General features: G+C 36.0%; 2 protein-coding genes across 2 annotated transcripts; both read left to right on the top strand.

The window, feature by feature from the left end:
• Positions 1 to 2,153: 2,153 nt before the first annotated feature.
• LOC132177923 (F-box/kelch-repeat protein At3g23880-like) lies at positions 2,154 to 3,419 on the top strand. The gene has a single exon (XM_059590401.1). The coding sequence runs from the start codon at positions 2,154 to 2,156 to the stop codon at positions 3,417 to 3,419; it is 1,266 nt and encodes a 421-aa protein (XP_059446384.1).
• Positions 3,420 to 15,470: 12,051 nt separating this feature from the next.
• LOC132177924 (uncharacterized) lies at positions 15,471 to 16,907 on the top strand. Its single transcript, XM_059590402.1, has one exon. The coding sequence runs from the start codon at positions 15,471 to 15,473 to the stop codon at positions 16,905 to 16,907; it is 1,437 nt and encodes a 478-aa protein (XP_059446385.1).
• The last annotated feature ends 3,791 nt before the right edge of the window (positions 16,908 to 20,698 follow it).

The following is a 20,698-nucleotide window of genomic DNA, read 5'->3' on the forward strand; positions in this document are numbered from 1 at the left end:
AGTTACTATGAAAGGCGGGATCATGCCATAAATGGGACGTGCTCAGCGGGGCCCTTGAGACATGTCTACTAGGCGAGGAGGACTTGATGAGCAACCTGCTACAAGCGACTCCGCGCCTCGCTCTTGGTGAACTAATTTTTTCCCCAAGATATATGTTGAGCCCAAAATTGAGATTCTCGATCTTCAATATTGAGTTACTCTTTTTGATTCAAATTCGTTCAAAATATTTTCATGAGGGACACTCAAGAAGTAGGGATTAGGACCTTGATACTAAGCAATGACATTTATTTTCTTTCAAAACCTGATATTTTTATACGGTAAAAATTAGGTTTGTATAATCCTAGATAGCTTCTATTAATGTCATATTTTTGGTACTGCGAAAAAATGGTATGTATTATATTATTGCTTCCATTATTGATTTAAGAACAAACTGATGTAAAATAAAGCAAGGTGCAGATAAAAACAAAAAAAGTAATAGTCTTTTTAGTGCCTAATCAAGTTTTAAGTTGCTTTCTTTTTCAGGTTTTCCTTGTTCTCCGCTTTCAATAGAAAAAAAATAAAAACATAATTTCCTAGCTTACAGTATCTAAAATCTTTGGACCTTAACACAAATAAACAAACAAAAAAGATAAAAGATCATTTCCTAGCAATAATATGAAGTCTCATAACTTAGGGTCTGTTTGGGATTGCGTTTGAGAGGCTTAAAAATGCTTTTAATACTAAAAAGTCCGTTTGAAAAAAAAAAAAAAAAAAAGTATTTGTTTGGTAAAATTAATTAAAAGTGCTTTTAAAGGTCCAAAAAGCCTAAAAATGGCCGTAAAACACTTTTGGCAAAAACTTAAAAATAAAGCTTTTGCTCAAAAATTCTTTTTGACTTAAAAGCTCTATTTCTCAAATATAATCCCAAACATGTTCTTAGTCGTCCACTAACCATGTCTCGGGTTATTACTAAATTTTGTAGCACTCTGTTCGGGAATTACTGCTTAGGGCTTGTTTGGGATTGCGTTTGAGTGGCCTAAAAGTGCGTTTAACACTAAAAAAGTCCGTTTGAAGAAAAAAGTAGTCATTTAGTAAAAAAATTAAAAGCGTTTTTAAGGATTCAAAAAACCTAAAAAAAAAGTGTAAAACACACTTTTGGCAAAAGCTTAAAAATGAAGCTTTTGCCAAAAAAGCTTTTTAACTTAAAAGCTCTATTTTTCAAACACAATCCAAAAGTACAAAATGGGTGAAAGTTTTATTTTTAATAGTATATAATTAAGGCCCCTAATTTATGGGAATGTGATCCTCTCCATTTCCTTTGAAAGGAAAAGGAAAGGATTCAGTTAGTTTAGTTGAAAAGACCATTTTGCCCTCTTATTTTTGCCTTACCGGTTCCGCTAAATTTCAAAAGAAATGAAAAGGATCATTTTAATAATTTATGGTAATAGTAATTACTGATTAAAAGTCATTATTCATATTCATGGAAAGTCTCAACGTCCATAAATTTTTGAAAAGTTCATCATGTCTATTTTTTTTTTGAAAGTCCAATTTTTGTATGCATCAAAGTCAAACCTGCATAAAATTTTCCAACATGCATAATTTTTTCTCCATTTTTAAGTCCATTTGAGTTAGAAGAATATGAAAAGTTTCCATTTTTAAGTCTTATTATTTGGTTTGTAAATCAAGTGATAAGTCATTCTATATCTAATAAGTAATTAAAAAAAATGGTTTTAAATGAAATTTTACAAATAAAAAAAAGTGTTCTAATTGACATATTAAATTATATATATATAAAAAAATGTTGAGAGAAAATTATATAATATTTGATTCTTTTCTAAATGCTTTTTTTTTTTTTTTAGAGAAAATTATATAAAAAATTATTAAAATATTATATATTTATTTACTTTTCCTATTTTCAAAGAAGATAAATAACAATACTTGCTTGAGCTGATAAATAATTCACGGTATATTAAGTAAATATATTTATTTGATACACGGCCCCACCCTTCTTTACTTTTCCTATTGGGTTTGGTGTTTGATTTTCGCCGACTCTAATCTTCTTCTATAAAACACAAAGAAAGAGCCTCTGCTTTGGGTGTAAAAAACAGAGAAAAATCTGAGCCTTTGGATTGTTTTCTTCTTCGAGCCGCATACGCATTACGCACCGCTTTGAGATGTCAAACCGGCGTCGGCTTGGGCTTCGACTTCCAGTTCCAGACGATCTTTGGATTGAAATCCTGGTAAGCCTACCCGTCAAATCGCTTTTAAGATTCCAGTGTGTTTCAAAATCATGGAAATCCATTATCTCTAGTCCTACATTTATTTCAATGCACGCCCATCATAGTGAGAGCACCCACAATCACGCTCACCACCTTCTACATTGCTATGCATATCAAGAAGACGGAGTGATGGATATGCAATACCAATTATTCCATATCAATGATTCATTCAACGAGTTTCAAAAACTTGAATATCCATGCCAAATTAGTGGCGGAAGTTATAAAGTGGTCCTTGATTGCAAGAGACTACTACTTTTTGCGCCTTTGGTTAGAAAAAATGGTTTGGCGTCCCTAGTTCTATGGAACCCAGCAATTAGAATGTCTATGACTCTTTCTCAACCTTACAAGTTTGATAGAACCGACAGAAAATACCTTATTTACGGGTTCGGTTTTGATCATACAAGTAGTGACTACAAGGTGCTGAGAATGGTGTTAATTGCCGAGTTAGGTAGTAGATTATCCATGCCGCCGTTTCCATCTCATGCGGAGCTTTATAAACTCCGCACAGGCACTTGGGAGACTGTTAGGATTGCCGAAGATTTTCAATATACTATAGCAAATAGTAGGCAGGCTTTAGTGAATGGGGCAAGCCACTGGGTTGGATATCATAAAAGAGATATGGGGTCCGATTTTCCTGAATTGGTGGTTTTGTTGTTTCATATGTGTGATGAGGAATTCCGAGTGATGAAGCTTCCGGCTTGTCTAAGTAGTTTGGATGAACATTTTACTACAATTGGGGTTTCTGGTGGATTCCTTTCTTTACTGGAGGATAATTCGCAAGATGCCAACGTTTGGTTGATGAAGGAATATGGCGTAGTAGAGTCTTGGACTAAACAACTTACCCTTAAAGATGGTGGGTTGGTTTGGCCAATGTTCAGTTTTTGGAACAACAAAATGATTTTAGATTTGAAAAAGAGAAAAGGGTCTATGGGTTTGTTATATGATCTCAAGACTCATAAATTGATTAAAAATCTAAGAATAAGAAGTGATAAAGTCAACGGATCTCTTCATGCCAATAATACTTTTGTTGAAACTCTAGTTTTACTCAATGAAGTACATGCTATACGAGAGTGCGAGAATTGTGTAAAGAAAGACCTGTGGTGCGGCTCAGAGAAGATCGAAGAAGAGAAAAGAAAGAATTGTTTGAGAGGAGAAGGCTAATTAAGCAAAGCACAATATATAGAATAGGACTTTATGAAAATTCTGAAGCAATAACTTATCATTGTGTTGTTATTATTTTATCGGTTATTTAAGTTCATATAATTGCCATATTGCCTTGGCGTGAGGATCGATGCATAAAAAGAGAGAGTGCATACAAGAAAAATATGTATCGCCAAGAACTTTTAAATTGAATGGCTTGTTAAACCTTTATGCATGTATGTTTGTGTTATGTATTTATGTATTGTGTGTATATATGTATGAATTCAAGCTAAATTTTGGATTCGTAGTAAAAATTGTTTTATGGTTTCAATTGTTGGATCTATTACATTTGATGGAGGAAGATGAGGTTAGAGATTCAATGCCTATGACCTTTAAATGCCAGACTTGTTTTAAACAAAATAGCCACTAAACTATGTTAAATCTAGAATAAAAAACCATGTTATTTCATACAATTGTCGCATTTAGGCTCCGTTTCTTGATTTATGAATTGTCTATGTTTAATTTATGCTGTTCAATACACCAACGGGTTGGCTAGCAACTTGGTTGATACTTGATAGTCAAATGGTGGATATCTTAGAGAGCGGAAGAAGATAATTTAGATTGGTATTGCAAGTGTAAAGTCGGAGACTGAGAGGCAGTGAGACAGTTGATTATTTTCATTGCATCATCCTGTCACAAAGGAACATTGGTCATGACTTATGCGTATACTCGAACTATGGCAATTTCTATGATATTGTAATATGCATTTACTATGATGTAGTATGATATAATTAATATGCACTTTTAGTTTTACATTAAAAGTGTCATTTTAATGGAATATGTGCAAATTCCTGGTTAATAATTGATGATTGGTTAATAAATAGTTAATCATCTTATACCCTATAACACGAATCACATGAATGTTTGCTGAATGTTGAGTAATGTATTATGCTATGTTACTTTTTCTTGTTTGTTAGTGGAATATGGAATGGTGGAATGAGCCATAATCCGAGTTCAGGTGTACGTCTAGAGAAGTCAAATCATTTGTGCTCATGAGGTTGTTGGTACTTTTCTTGTTTTTGTCCTTTGTTAGAACAATAAAATGGAAATAATGATCCTGTGTTGGTGTATTTCATTCTCATTTATAGTACAAATATCTGAATGTTATCCGAGCTAGCTAGGTTTTGATATTATTTGTATATGACATGTCAAAGAATTTGGTTGACACCCATATAATCCCAACCCATGTCATTGTTGTCATTCTTGTAACGAGAACCATCCATTCACCTGTTAATCAAATAAGTAACATGTGAGATGGATATAACATATATAGAATCTCTGTCATGCCCCAATCCCCAAAGGCATGATAAAAGCTATATATGTCTGCAACAATGTTCATAATCAAATATATAGAACAATCGGAGCAACTAATAATTTCATCACATAAATTTCTATAACCATATATATATATATATATATATATATATATAAGATGTTGGACATCCATATTAATTACCAAAAAACCATCCCAAAGTCATCATGTTAGAAAATTAATATGCACAGCGGAATGAGTACCTTATTTGCACTGCAATCAAATTCTTCAATGAATTTCTTCCTTTTTTCCCAGTGATGGAATACACTACCAGAAATTACTGGAGTAATATTCACAGCATCTACAGTCTAAGAGCACCAATAATGAAACTATATTGAGAGAGAGAGTTGTTTTCTGTTTTTCCTTTTCATACGTACGTCTCTCAAACTATTCTTTAGGAGAGTATTTATACTATCACTCATTTTAAATGAAGATAGCAGTTTTTTCTTTTTAGAATAACTGACCATGTCAGTTTCCTACTTACAAGCCAAGTGTTGTATCACTTGGCTTTGTACACGTAGAGGCGTGCCTTTTGTGGACGCCTTATCATTATTTTCAACATCTCCCACTCGCACACAATGGGCACGACCCAGTCATGCATCTCTCAATGTATTTTTCATTATTCATACTTGCAAATAGACTGTGCGACCACCGAGTACACCTGCATAAGAAGGTTGGGAGCACTATACCAAATCTTTATCAAAAAGACCAGCATAGCAACATCCCTAAAAAATGTCTCGTTATGCCCTAGACCCATTCGAACACATCAGATCAAACATCTCTAATCCCTCTTGAGTTAACTCAGAACAATGTTTGACCTACCCATAAAATACCATGATGTATTCACAATTATGTCGCTATTATCATATAGCGCCTTAACCTGTCGACAGTGAATACACTCAGAAATGTGTTATCGAATAGTCTTCCCTTCGCACTCATGCCACTCAACTTTGGTCCAATCGCTTTCCCAGTTATGTCCCTTTAGACTGCATCAATCATAGCCATAGGCAACATACTAGAGCAGCAGACATAAAGACCTCCGTCTTATGACATAGTCAAAAAAGTCAACAAGGGCACAAAATATATATAGTCATGGAAAAATGACTTGTGGAACTCACATGGTGAGGAAATAGGGATTGATTCACTCACCTTCTCAATTTGGTCGCATGAGCACATGTAGTATGAAATACATGTTACAGTTAAGTTCTCTTAAAAAAAATGTATGTCTAAACTCAATAAACTGTACAGATCTTAGTCTAGTCGCTACACAAGCGCCTAACCCGAGCCCTTCATTTGCTCACCATCTTAGGCGCCAAATTAAGGTCTCACATCCGGCTAATCATAGGTTACATGAATTGTGGGTTATTCATGCATGGTCTAAACAACACTATAGACCTCATCTTAGCACCAACTAAGGCAACATTTGTTTGTGTCAACTACCTTTACTTGCTACACAAGTATCAAAGGGCACAATGTCTCATCTCAACTCGCTACCCAAGCGCCAGAGGCGATTGCTCATGTGAGTGAGCCAATCTAACCCTATTGACATACCTTTTATACCATGGAACCAATCATTTGGTAAGTGTGTGTATTAAACAATATGCCATATGATAATTCAAAAAACAAATAATGAATAACATCATATGCATTAATAAGTAAATATCCCAAAAGAGTACAACAATCGTCAACTGAATAACAAATGATTACATTCTACGCAATCCCAAACTCCTAACATGAGTCTGAAAAGCATCTCTAGCGATAGGCTTTGTCAAGGGATCTGCAATCATTTGACCAGTAGAAATGTGTTTCAGGACCACCTCTTTTTGCGCAATCATGTCTCTAATGTAGTGATATCTTATGTCGATGTGTTTGGTTTTCCCATGATACTTAGGGTCCTTAGCATAAGCAAGAGCTGCTGTACTATCACAATGAATTGTCACAGGATTTGGAGCATCCGCGACAATCTCAAGATGCTTAAGGAATCTCCTCAACCAAACAGCTTCTTGAACCGCTGCAGAACAAGCTACATACTCTGCCTCCATAGTTGATAACGCTATGCAGGGTTGTTTCTTGCTACTCCAAGTAATGGCACCATTATTAAGCAAGAAAGCATATCCAGATGTCGATTTGCGCTCGTCTAGGTCACTACCCCAGTCAGCGTCACTATATCCGACAAGACGCAAATTCGAAACCTGATAGCAAAGTACATAATCTGCGGTTCCTTTGAGATATCTTAATATCCGCTTGACTGCTTTCCAATGGATCTGTCCGGGGTTAGATTGGAATCTACTAACCAGGCCAACTGCATAGCATATGTCCGGCCGAGTACACATCATAGCATACATCAGGCTACCTATGGCATTAGCATAAGGAACACGGGTCATCTTTTCTTTCTCATCCTGAGTCTTAGGACACATCTCTTGGCACAAATTTTCACCTTTAGCAATAGGATTGTCAATGGGTTTACAATCATACATCTGAAAGCGTTCAAGAACCTTCTTTATATAGGTTTGTTGCGACAAACCTAGAAGTTTCTTTGATCGATCCCTGAAAATCTTAACTCCCAGAATGTAGTCTGCCTCACCCATGTCCTTCATCTCAAAGTTGGAGGACAGCCACCCTTTAGCGGCGACTATCATATCCTTATCATTTCCGGCCAACAAAATATCATCAACATACAATGACAAAATGATGAAACTCCCCTTGGACCGTTTGACATAAACACAATGGTCTTCTTCAATCATCGTAAACCCATTCAAAAGAATAGCTCGATGAAATCTTAGATACCATTGTCTAGATGATTGCTTCAGGCCATAGATGGACCGTTTTAGCTTGCATACTTTGCGCTCTTGTCCATTGGCCACAAAACCAATTGGTTGATCCATATAGATCTCCTCATCTAGTTCTCCATTGAGAAAAGCTGTTTTAACGTCCATTTGATAGAGTTCCAAATTCATAGAAGCAACTATGGCCAGAATCAGACGAATTGAGGCAAACCTTACTACTGGTGAAAAAGTTTCCTCATAATCTATTCCCTCTTGTTGGGTATAACCTTTTGCCACAAGGCGAGCTTTGTACCTTTCTATTGAACCATTTGCCTTGCGTTTGACCTTAAGAACCCATTTGTTCCCAATAGTCTTTCGCCCTGGCGGTAGGTTCACCAAATCCCAGACCTGGTTAATCTTCATTGACTCAATCTCATCATTCATTGCTTTAATCCACTCATCTTTTGCAGAAGATGAGAGAGCCTCTTGAATTGTCCTAGGCTCATCATCATCATGCGGAGCAATCATGAAAGCTTCCCCTTCAATCTCAAAACGACGACGGGGAAGATTTCCACGTTTGCTCCTACGCGGTTGAGGTTGTTGTGAATCCTCCAGTAGTGGTATGCTCCCACTAGGCGGCAAGTCGCTCCCACTATCCCTAGGAGTTTGAGGAATTTCTTCCTCATTGTCAACTAGGCCACTTAAAGCGCCTTCCTCTTGATCCAAAGCCTCATAAAGCTCTAAATTTCTTTCAACCTCACCTCTAGTTGGAAACTCATCTTCGATGAAATCCACATCTTGTGACACTATCTCAGTCACCCTTCCTTCTGTTTGTTCTCCTATCAACACATAGCCCTTAGAATGCTCTGAATATCTTAAAAAGATACATTTTTTTCCTCTAGGGCCTAATTTCCCATACTTATGAGAAGTGTCATGAACAAATCCCGCTGAGCCCCATGGCCGCAAGTAACTCAAATTGGGTTTCTTGCGGGTCCATAACTCATAAGGAGTAGAAGGTACTAATTTGGAGGGCACTCGGTTGAGAATGTAGGCAGCAGTCAAAAGTGCATCCCCCCAATATGATATTGGTAAGTTTGCTTGCGCCATCATTGATCTAACCATCTCTAGTAGAGTTCGATTTCTCCTTTCCGCCAGGCCATTTTGCTGCGGCGTACTTGGCATCGTAAGTTGCCTTTTGATTCCCTTTTCATCACAAAGCCTTTTAAATTGCTCAGAAAGATATTCGCGTCCACGATCAGTTCTTAGAGTTTTAATACTCTTGTCTAATTGATTCTCAACCATATTCATATATCGTCTAAAACAATCCAATGCTTCATATTTATGGGAAATCAAATAAACATGACCGTATCGCGAAAAATCATCTATAAATGTGATGAAATAGAACCCCCCATGTCTTGCCCTTACATTCATTGGGCCACAGATGTCTGAATGGATTAATTGCAATGGAAAAGATGCCCTAGTGGCTTTTCCAAACGGTTTTCTAATTGACTTTCCCATAAGACAATGTTCACATGTGGACATGGACACTTTAGCGAGATTGCCTAATAGGTTTTCTCTAGCTAATCTAGTCATCCTTTCTTGTCCAATATGGCCAAGCCTAGCATGCCATCTAATTGAATCAACATTATCAGAAGAAGTCAATAAAGCAAATGATTTATCATAACTAGAATAATCCAAATCCAATATTAAAAAACCATCTGAAATAAAACCACATCCATAATATGTTGTTCCCAAATATATGTAAACACCATTATCAAATACAAACCGAAAACCAAATTTAAGCAATGTAACTACAGAAAGCAAGTTTCGTCGAATCTCGGGAGCATATAACACATCATGGAGTAATAGAGTGCGTCCACCTCGCAAGTCCAGCTTGTAGGTACCAATACCAAGTACCTCCACGCTAGCTCCATTCCCCACTTTTATATCTCGACTCCCAACAGGAATTCGACGGTACTCCACAAATCCGACCCGATCTCGAGCTACATGTTCGGTTGCTGCCGAATCTACAGTCCACATAGGAGAGGAATGAGCAACCAAAACATGGCTAGATACATAAACATAGTGAGAAAAGTCAGAGAGTACCTTCTTCGGCTCAGTGCACTCACGAGCGAAGTGGCCTTCCTTACCGCAGTTAAAGCAAAGCAGCTTAGACTTGTCTTTTTTACCAGCGCGTTTACCTCTCTTGCGCTTGTAAGCCTTTGCCTTCTTGGGCCTTGGTCCAGTAGCTCCATGTTTGTCATTGTTCTTGCGCTTAGGCCTATATGCCCTGCGCGAACTTGACTCAGCCAAATATGCAGAACTATTGGGCTTAGCAGCCTCTAGGCGCTCAGCTTCAAGTTCCAAATGACGCGAAACATCATCAAAAGTTTTAATGTTCTCATTGTGCGTCAGATTTTGGCTCATAGCTTCCCAAGAGCTTGGTAGTGAACGAATCACCGCTTGGACCTGCTGCTCATCAGTAAGTTGGTTTCCAGCTGCTTTGAGCTCGCGGATCATGGATGACATCACCCTAAGATGCAGCTTCATTGTATGATCTATGCGCATCTTGTAGGAGTCAAATCTCATGGTCAATCCGCGCAGTCTAGTGGCAGAAGTGCCACCAAACTTTATCTTCAGTGCTTCCCACATATCTTGAGCTGTTGGATATACCTCGAACTCACCAATTAGATCATTGTGCATGCTGCTTAACATAGTAAAGCGCGCAGATTGATCCTTTTTACGCCAATTTTCATAAGCAGCAAAATCTCTTATGCTTTGTTCGGTATCCCCTTGCATTGGCTCAGTCAGTGAATGGGACAAGGTCTCCAAGACCTCTTGTTCATTTAAAACATATCGAATCTTTCGATGCCATATGTCATAATTTTCCCCATCCAATTTTTCCCCTTTATTCAAATCAGCAACAATACTTTTTGAAGCCATATTACTACAAAGAAATTGCGCAAAGGGATATTATACACACATAAAAATTTGCAGCGATAATCTAAGTTAAATAAAATAATTATTAACACGTCGCAAGATCTAAAAATCGCTAAGCTTCATAATCATCTCCCGCGCCACAAGTGTCATAAATATTAATATTTAACTTAATTTTCGCACAAAATTATGTATAGGAGAAAAATAAATTTAACTCAACCATAACTCCCACTATTTAAATTAATTCTAGGCAACAAACATAAATATCATGCCAAGAATAAATTCAATGTCATCATTTTAGGGGCTACACATGCTCTTAAAAAATTATCTCAACAAATTTTAAAAGAATAAACATGCGTTACATTTCTCCAAAGAAATAATTATGGATTTTGATATACAATACTTATATAAAAATAAATCCATAAAAATTACTTCAACCCCTAACAATTTTACATACATGCCACTAGACTGTACAAAAAAATATTTAACTAGAAATCTTTTTAACAAATGAATTTTCATTCATTTATGCATGTGTGTTATTATATTATAAATAACAAAGGGAACTCTAATTTCCAAAGAATTCAGTAGCCCACCCGTTAGGGTATCCACTACCCTAGTCACACAGCATGGGTTCAAACCCTCATGCCTCTATGTTTTTTAACTAAAGGCACACGTGGAGCACGATTTCAGTAAAAAAAAATTTTACCAAACCAAAAAACTGCGGGTGAGGGGAATCGAAACAGGGCCACAGTTATCATAGAAGCATCGCTTGACCATTAGGCCAAAGCAGACTCTTGAGAAGGTGCAACGGTTCAAATATAAAAAACAGTTATTTGAACCAGGCCTTCTTCTACCTCTGAACACCCGATTGTCGCCCTTATTTCCAGATTCACCTTTAAACTTAAATCCTTCAGATCTCCCTCATTATATGCCCGTTTTTCGCATTCCATATGTCAAATTAAACCTTATGACAAGTATAATCTTACCATATGAAAAATTAACGCATTTGATGATAAACAATTATCAGAAAAAAGAAAACAAAAATTCATGTTCTTCAACTAAGAATGTTATATCTCTCAACATACATGTCCAATCATCACCAAATTTTGTAGGCATATTCATATGAATGTTCTCTACAATATGTATAAATTTGGTGGTCTAATTCATTCATTTTCGAAATTTGCCATTAAAGGCCATATATTAACGAAAATGGTATATAAATCAGAAACTTGGTTTCATTGCAATTTCTCATGTATACAAAGGCATATATACAATGAGAAACACAGAAACCTGGCTCTGATACCAATGTTAGAAAATTAATATGCACAGCGGAATGAGTACCTTATTTGCACTGCAATCAAATTCTTCAATGAATTTCTTCCTTTTTTCCCAGTGATGGAATACACTACCAGAAATTATTGGAGTAATATTCACAGCATCCACAGTCTAAGAGCACCAATAATGAAACTATATTGAGAGAGAGTTGTTTTCTGTTTTTCCTTTTCATACGTACGTCTCTCAAACTATTCTTTAGGAGAGTATTTATACTATCACTCATTTTAAATGAAGATAGCAGTTTTTTCTTTTTAGAATAACTGACCATGTCAGTTTCCTACTTACAAGCCAAGTGTTGTATCACTTGGCTTTGTACACGTAGAGGCGTGCCTTTTGTGGACGCCTTATCATTATTTTCAACGTCATCATGAAAAACTCCATCAAGTAAAAGTCCACAATCAAAATTTCCAACCTCCTCTAAAAATTCACTGCAGAAAAGAAAGTCTCTAATGAGTAAACAATTAATAAATCTTGTTAGCTTTTTTTTTTCTTTTTTTTAAACAAACCTTACATTCAAAAACTTGTTAGTTTTAAATTGGCTCATTCGGTGGTCTTGTTGAAATCGTTCGAAAAGGAGTTCAAGACTGAAGAAAGATTACTAACATTGCCTTATCAGCATAACTTTGCATCACCTGTCTCCTGATTTTGTTGGACTCTGTTGCTTGTTGTTTGCTGTTATACAAGTTAAGTGACGATATATTACTCACCATATATGGCACACAATCATACATAGAACATTGTATAAATGCATAAGTCGCATAAAATTTTACTATATATCATAAGGCCTTTAACTTTAATTAGTTTAATCCATATAAATTAAAACATGTTAAAATCTTTGTTTCCATATGTATAGTTTAAAATTAAAAATATAAAGAAAAAAAAAATAGCGAAAAGAAAACTTGAATTGTGATTATTAAAGCATTAATAGAAAGTTAGTAAGAATCATTAATATTATTAATGTTATACTTACTATATTTTATACAAATTATAAAACCCATATAATTATGAGCCTTAAAAAAAGTACATAGCAAAATAATAAAAAATCTTTCCGTCAACAGCGACCCTAATAATTCAACTATAACATATAATATTATGTTATATACATATTAAAGTGATTAAACATAATAATACATAATTTGATTTGTATTACTTGTTTCCTTATTTGATTTTGATATTAATAATACTTAATTTATTGAATAATTTATATATAGAAAATTCTTCAAATATATTAAATGCCATTAATTACGCTAATTTAATGAACTTGTTTTTAAAGTAAAAATCGGTTCACTCTTAAAAAACCAGTTCACAAATTATGCCTTAAAAAACCGGTTTAGCATTAAAATAAAAACGGTTTACGTCACATGTCACAATATTAAGGCACTTCTGAAAGTGATTTGGCTTTTATATATATACTAGCCTAGAACCCGCGCTATGCACGGGATTATTTATTATAATTTGATTTTAAAACTTAAAACGCATCTCCATTGTATTTTTTATTATAGGTCAAAAAAATTATGTAAAAAAATCTATCATGCCTATTTCAATAAAAAATACAAAAGGTTATTCGACAGTATATTGTTAAACATAGTGACACAATTACACATAAGTTTGTATGAATATATAAATCACATAAAAATATACTATCATAAGAACCATATATAATTTTAGTTTTAATCCATATAAATTAAAACATATTAAAAAATTCCCATATGTGTAATTTAAAACCAACTAAAATGAGTTAAAACATAAGACCCTTAAATCATAAGACCCATAAAACATATTAAAATATTTATTCTCATAGGAGTAGTTTTAATTCTTTTATCAAAGAAAGAAATAAAAAATCGTAGAAGGAATATTGGAACACAAACAAACATAATGAACAACAAAGTCAATTAAATTTACAAAAGAACAATAAGAAATTTGAATGAAAAATAATATATAAATTAGAACAGAAAATAAGGAAAGAGTAACCCTAAACCTTATAACAATATATTGAGAATTGTATCAAAACTGAGAGTAACCCTAAACCCAATAGGTTTTTGTGTAATATCTATTATATTTTAATACAAATAAAACTCATAAAATTCTTGACATTTAAACGATAATACAAACCAAAATAACAAATCTTTTTTTTTTTTTAATGGCTACAAAAATGACAAAATCTTTCACTCAATATTTAATGCAATCAAATAAATCATTTTAATCTTCCCTTAGTCTAAAAAATAAATTAAAACAACCTAAATTCGGCCCCATATGTGTAGTTTAAAATGAAAAGCATAAAGAAAAAAAATAGGCAAGAAAACATGAATTTTGATTATCAAAGTATTAATATAAAATTAGCATAAAATTATAATATTTTTGGTGTAATACCTATTATATTTTAATACAAATAAAACTCATAATTCTAAACATTCAAAAAAGCAAATGAAAAAAAAAAAGAAAAAAAAAGTTGAACAAAAAATTTCACAAAACAAAATAGAAATATATTCATCTCTACCTAATCTCTAATTTAAAACGGTGTTTGGTACAAAAAAAAAAATTCTCAAGAAACAAACTAAAGATCATCAATTCACAACTCCTAAAAATTTATACATAAAAACACAAAGATACATTCATCTCGAATATCTCATACCTTAAATCATAGTTCGGAGTCACATATATTTCTATAAAATTGATCAAATAAACTTTGTGCAACCGTCAACTTCTATAGAAAAGAGTTTTGAAACGTTCTTGCCGTATAAGGAGAGACATGAGTTTAGAGTGAGAGAGATTGACGTGATTTAGGGTAAGAGAAATAAATATGTGTTAATAAAACGAAAGGTCAAAATGAATTAATTAAGGAAAAATTGTATTTTAATAAAGGGAGAGATACAATCTCTACCTAAATGAGGAGGAGACAGGGAGCATAAATCAAGGAGAAGTATTTTTGAATACGAATTTCTGTGGGGCTGGTTTTGGTAAGAATAACGAGCAAGGGATGCATGGAGATAATATGGGGGATATTAATGAGGGGGGTAATAAAAGAAGATTTGCTAGTTAATATGGCAAATCACAAGTTGATTGATGAGGAGCTATTAAATGGGGAAAATAATGTTGCTTGGCATGGTCACGTCTCTTTCTCTCCAATTAAGGTGGTGGAAAATAGAAAGGAAACTGATGGAATTAATAAGGCACCAGTAATCAATGAGGCTGATTTGTTTGAAAATGGAAACAGCCAATCTGTATTGATGGATGGAAAATCAAGCCTTGATGACTTGGCAAAGGAGCAAGCCTCGGTGGGAGTTGACAGCCATGTGGAGGTTAATCGAGAGACACGTGAGCCCCATGGCTGCGTGGGTAACTCAAGGCTCTTGGGAAAATGTCATGGAAAAAGAGGGCTCGTGGGGGTCGGCTTCAAAACTCTGTCCAGCAGCAATCCTTGCAGCTTGGCCCACGCAAGGCAGATGTTGTGAAGTTCAATGATAGGGAATTCAGTTCGACCAAGAAGGGGAAGTGGCAGGAGGGAGTTTTCAATGACACTGAAAAAACGGCGGTGGCTGATTCTCAGCCCCGTCGAGAGCCATGATTATCTTAAGTTAGAATTGCCGGAGGCTTGGGAACCCCCGGACAGTTCGAGACCTTTGCCGTCTGGTGAAGGATAAGAAACCCAATTTGGTTTTCCTTATGGAAACCAAACTTCAAGCACACCGAATTGAAAAAATAAGAATCCGCATTGGGTTTGGGAGTGTGTTTGTCGTAGATGGCATTGGAAAAAGCAGAGGTCTAGCACTTTTTTGGACTACGGAGGTAAGGGTTGATATACAAAATTATAGCCGGCGTCATATTAACGCCGTAGTGAAGGAAGATGGAGTGGCTCAAGGGTGGAAATTTACAGGATTTTACGGGCATCCAGAGGTGTTAAAAAGAAAAGAATCGTGGACTCTTCTACGACACCTTAGCTCGTACCAGTCGTCGGCGTGGTTGAGCATGGGTGACTATAACGAAATCTCAAGTGATGAGGAGAAATTTGGAGTCCGCCGACAACCTAGAAGGCAAATGAACGACTTTCGTGATGCTATTGAAGGGAGTAGGTTGGTTGATCTTGGGTTTGTTGGGCCGAAATTTACTTGGAGCAACAGTCAATTAGTGGGGCATTTCACGATGGAACGTTTAGATCGCGCTTTGGCAAATGAGGAATGGAAGGAATTGTACCCTTTCCGTAGGGTGGAAGTGTTGGCTGCGTGTGCTTCGGATCATGCACCAGTAATGATTTCTTTTCACAAAAATGCGTCGCAAAGGCGTAAAAAGAAATTTATTTTCGGGTATGAGGTAGCTTGGCACAAATGTACAACCTACAAAGAAGTGATTAAGAAGGTGTGTAGGGTAAAAGAAAATAACAGAGGTGCTTGGTATTCGGTCTTGAATAAATTGGAGAAATGCAAAAATTCTCTTATCCAATGGAAGAAGGAGAATAAAAGCCAATCCGAAGATATCCTCAAACAGACTACAACTAAACTCTTGGAACTGCAGGGTGAGGAGGAAGAATGGGACCTAGATGAGATTAAAAATCTCCAATCGATGGCAAATGGCCTATTGGAAGAGGAAGAGATGAAGTGGCAACAACGGGCAAAAGTAGATTGGCTCAAGCATGGGGATAAAAATTCCAAATATTTCCATGCTTGTGCCACTCAGAGGAGACGTGCCAACAAAATTTCAAGCATAATTGATGCTGAGGGGATCACATGTGATTCTCCAGAGTCTGTCGTAGAAGCTTTTCTATCATATTTTCGGTGGGTACTCTCCACATCAAGTCCTACAGGGGTGGAAGAAGCTCTGGCGGTGGTGCCTAGGAGAATTACGAACCAGATGAATGTTGATTTGGAGAGAGAGATTTCTATAGAAGAAGTCAGTTTGGCGCTAAGCCAAATGACGCCTTTAAAATCCACAGGACCTGATGGTTTTCCTGTTGGATTTTTTCAAGATAATTGGGTTGTAGTGGCTTTACAATATTTTTTCTCATCTGGTGTTATTTTTCCAACAATTAATTCCACTTTCATTGCTCTTGTTCCCAAAAAATCTAACCCCTATGTGGTATCAGATTTTCGACCCATATCTTTATGAAATGTTTTGTATAAAATTCTTTCTAAGGTTTTGGCGAACAAGTTGAAAATTCTACTCCCTAATATTATATCAAGCAATCAATCTGCTTTCATACCGGGTAGACTGATCTTAGACAATATTTTAGTGGCCTATGAAACTCTGCACACTATGCATTCTAGGATGTACAGTCATGTGGGTTACATGGCACGAAAACTCGATATGAGCAAAGCGTACGACCGGGTGGAGTGGTCGTTTTTGGAAAAGGTGATGAAAAAGATGGGTTTCTCTGACAAATGCGTGGGCATGGTAATGCAATGTGTTACAACAGTGAATTACTCCATCCTTATCAACGGTGAGCCAATGGGAAAATTCACTCCAACAAGAGGACTTCGTTAGGGGGATCCTCTCTCGCCATACCTATTTATTCTTTGTGCGGAAGTTCTCAGCGCCCAGTGAAAGCATGCAGAATGTACTGGATTACTTGGTGGGGTCCCAACGTCGCCGAGAGGTATGCGGATAAATCACCTATTTTTTGCGGATGATAGCCTACTTTTCTGTAAAGCTACACTGCAGGATTGGGGGATTCTGGCGAATTTATTGGACTCCTATGAACGTGCGTCAGGACATTAATGGTTGAATAAAGACAAAACTGCGGTGTTTTTTAGCAGAAATACAGCTCAACCTGTACGTGATGGTATGTTGTCTCTTTTGGGGATCCCGGCGTCACAACATTATGACACTTACTTAGGATTACCTGCGCTTGTGGGAAAATATCGAGTAAGGGAATTCCATTTTTTGATGGAGAAGGTGAAAAGGAGAGTTACCGATTGGAAGACGAATTTTCTCTCTCAAGCGGGGAAGGAGGTCTTATTAAAGGCGGTGGTGCAGACAATTCCTACGTATTGTATGAGCATCTTTTTGCTCCCAAAAGAGCTGTGTAAGGAGTTGAACAAATTGATGCAACAATTCTAGTGGGGGCACTCTGAGAATAATAAAAAAATTCATTGGATAAGTTAGGATAAAATGAGTTTAGCTAAATCTAAAGGTGGATTGGGTTTTAGAGACATTATATGTTTTAATAAAGCTATGCTGGCAAAACAAAGCTGAGGAATTATGCAAAATCCGGAGAGCTTGGCGGCAAAGATTATTGCGGCAAAATATTTTCGCCGGGGATCTTTTATGTTTGCCATGGTCGGAAATAAGCCTTCTTATGCTTGGCGTAGTATTATCGCGGGTCGGGAGCTATTTCGGGAAGGGATCTTTTGGAGAATTGGAGATGGGCGTTTTGTGTCTATTTGGAAAGATAAGTGGATTCCAAGACCGACGACATTTTCAATCCAATCACCCTGCACAATTCTGTCTGAAGAAGCAATGGTTGTGAAGCTTTTAGATGCAAATCCGGTCAGGTGGAATGAGAAACTGGTTCGGGACATTTTTGGGGCTGAGGAGGCCGAGATCATTTGTAATATTCCCATTAGTAGCTACCATCATAAGGATAAACTGATATGGCATGGCACTAGTTCTTGAGAATTTTCCGTCAAAAGTGCTTATCATATTGAAAAGGAGCGTCAAGAGAGGAACAAAGGAGAGAGCTCCAACCAAGGCAGAGGTCAAGCGGTATGGAAGACCATCTGGAGCTTGAAGGTACCAATTTCTTCAAAAGTTTTTTATGGAGAGCTTGCAAGAATATCCTCCCCACTAAAGATAACTTGAAAAGAAGAGGAATCATTGATGAAGAGTTGTGCATTTTCTGCTGTCAAGAGAAGGAAACGGCACACCACATATTATGGGCGTGTCCGTCGGCACAAGATGTTTGGGGTTCCAGTAATCACAAGCTTCAAAAGTGCAAATGGAATTGCAGTAATTTCATTGATTTTTTTGAAGAAATGGCGCTATGCCTGAATAGGGAGGACCTGGATCTTTTCGCTATAACTTCCAGAGGAATTTGGCAACGTCGCAATTCTGTTGTGCATGGGGGTGAATTCTCACATCCAACGACTGTGGCAAATCTGGCGAGAGAGGGGCTGACGCAATACACTCAGGCAAATGCTAAGGAATCGATCCTGGTAGTAGATAATATTGTTGGGACGGGATTGAAGTGGCAAGCTCCTCCACTTGGATTTTACAAGGCAAATTGGGATATTGCTCTATCTTCGGATAGGAAGTGGATGGGTATAGGAGTCATTATCAGAGATGAAGGTGTACGGGTGCTTGCAGCTAAAAATAAAACCATTGGGGCAATTTATGAATCGACTGTTGGGGAAGCTTTGGCAGCTCTACATGCAACCGAACTATGCTGAGATTTGGGTTTTTTTGATGTAATTTTGGAAGGCGATTAATTATTGGTTGTCAAGGCCATTGGGGAGACATAACAAAATTGGCTTCGATATGGGCATTTAGTGGAAGATACCAAGCTAATTTTAAGATCCCTCCGTCAATGGAAGATTAGCCATATTAAGCGAGAGGCCAATGAGGCGGCTCATGGCTTGGCGAAGGAGGCATCGAGGGAATCAAGGGATAATTTGTGGATTGAGGAGACTCCTACATGTATTTCAAATATTGTTCTTTTAGAGCTTAATGCTCTTTCTTTATAGAGCTAATGAATGCTTTTGTATTCTTTTTTTCATCTATGAATGAAGAGTATCTAGTTTTCTTTTTTTTTAAAAAAAAAACGGTTTAGATATTTAAAACATGGACATATGTCGCAATTTTAAGCACTTTCAACGTCAAAACTCGGCTTATATATATATATATAGTCAAAAGGAATTAATTAAGGAAAAATCGTACACTTAATTCATTAAAAAAAATAGAAAAAGGAAAAACCCCTTTCAATATTTGCACGGTTTAATTATTAAAAATTATGAGTAAAAAAATTTAAAATTAAAAAAAAAGGGACACGTGAGTTAATAAAAAGAAGGTCAAAAGGAATTAATTAAGAAAAAATCGTACACTTAATTCATTAAAAAAAAATAGAAAAAGGAAAAACCCTTTCAATATTTGCGCGGTTCAATTATTAAAAATCATGAGTAAAAAAATTTAAAATTTCAAGAAAATATTGTTGATGTGAAAAAAAAAAGGTTATAATTTAATTTATATTATTTGTTTCCTTATTTGATTCGGACATTAATAATACTTAATTTATTGAATAATTTATGTATAGAAAACTCTTGAAATATAATTAACCCAATTAATTACGCTAATTAATGACCAAAGGTAAAAATAAAAAAAGGTTTTAGATATTAAAAACATGGACACGTGTCGCAATTCTAAGCACTCTCAGATATTAAAAAACATAGACACATGCCGCAATTCTAAGCACTCTCTACGTCAAAACTCGGCTTTTATATATATATATCCACCATCCAATAATAAGTTGCACAGTTGCAGGACCAAGTACAGAAAATAATCAGTTTTGATTGGATAATAGTTGACCTCTTGATCTAAATACTCTCTCATACACAATATCTCCAAACTGACCCATCATCTTAGAATTCAATTTGAATCAAACAGCTAAATCAACAAATCAGACAGTTTTGTGGTTCACTTGAGCTACCACAAAATGCTTGCCACATGGTGGTTCTCAAAGCTTTTTTGTAACTGATGTGCAGCAGAAATAGCAACATTCTCAGGGTGACAGGAACATACAGCCAAGAAGTCACTAGAGAGGAGCCAAAACCAAGAATCCAGCTTCTTTAATGACACTATCGATTGAAGCGTTACTCTTTCCCCCTCCCAGACAATTGTTGCAGTCCAACAAAGAGAGCAATGTAAAGGATTTGAAAACTCTTTCCTTCCTAAAAGTTGCCAGAAAC

This window comes from Corylus avellana, chromosome ca4, assembly GCF_901000735.1.
Source record: "Corylus avellana chromosome ca4, CavTom2PMs-1.0".
Lineage (NCBI taxonomy): Eukaryota > Viridiplantae > Streptophyta > Magnoliopsida > Fagales > Betulaceae > Corylus > Corylus avellana.

Excerpts from the sequence above, each read along its gene's own strand:
- LOC132177923 (XM_059590401.1), top strand. The coding sequence starts at position 2,154 with ATGTCAAACCGGCGTCGGCTTGGGCTTCGACTTCCAGTTCCAGACGAT.
- LOC132177924 (XM_059590402.1), top strand. The coding sequence starts at position 15,471 with ATGGAAACCAAACTTCAAGCACACCGAATTGAAAAAATAAGAATCCGC.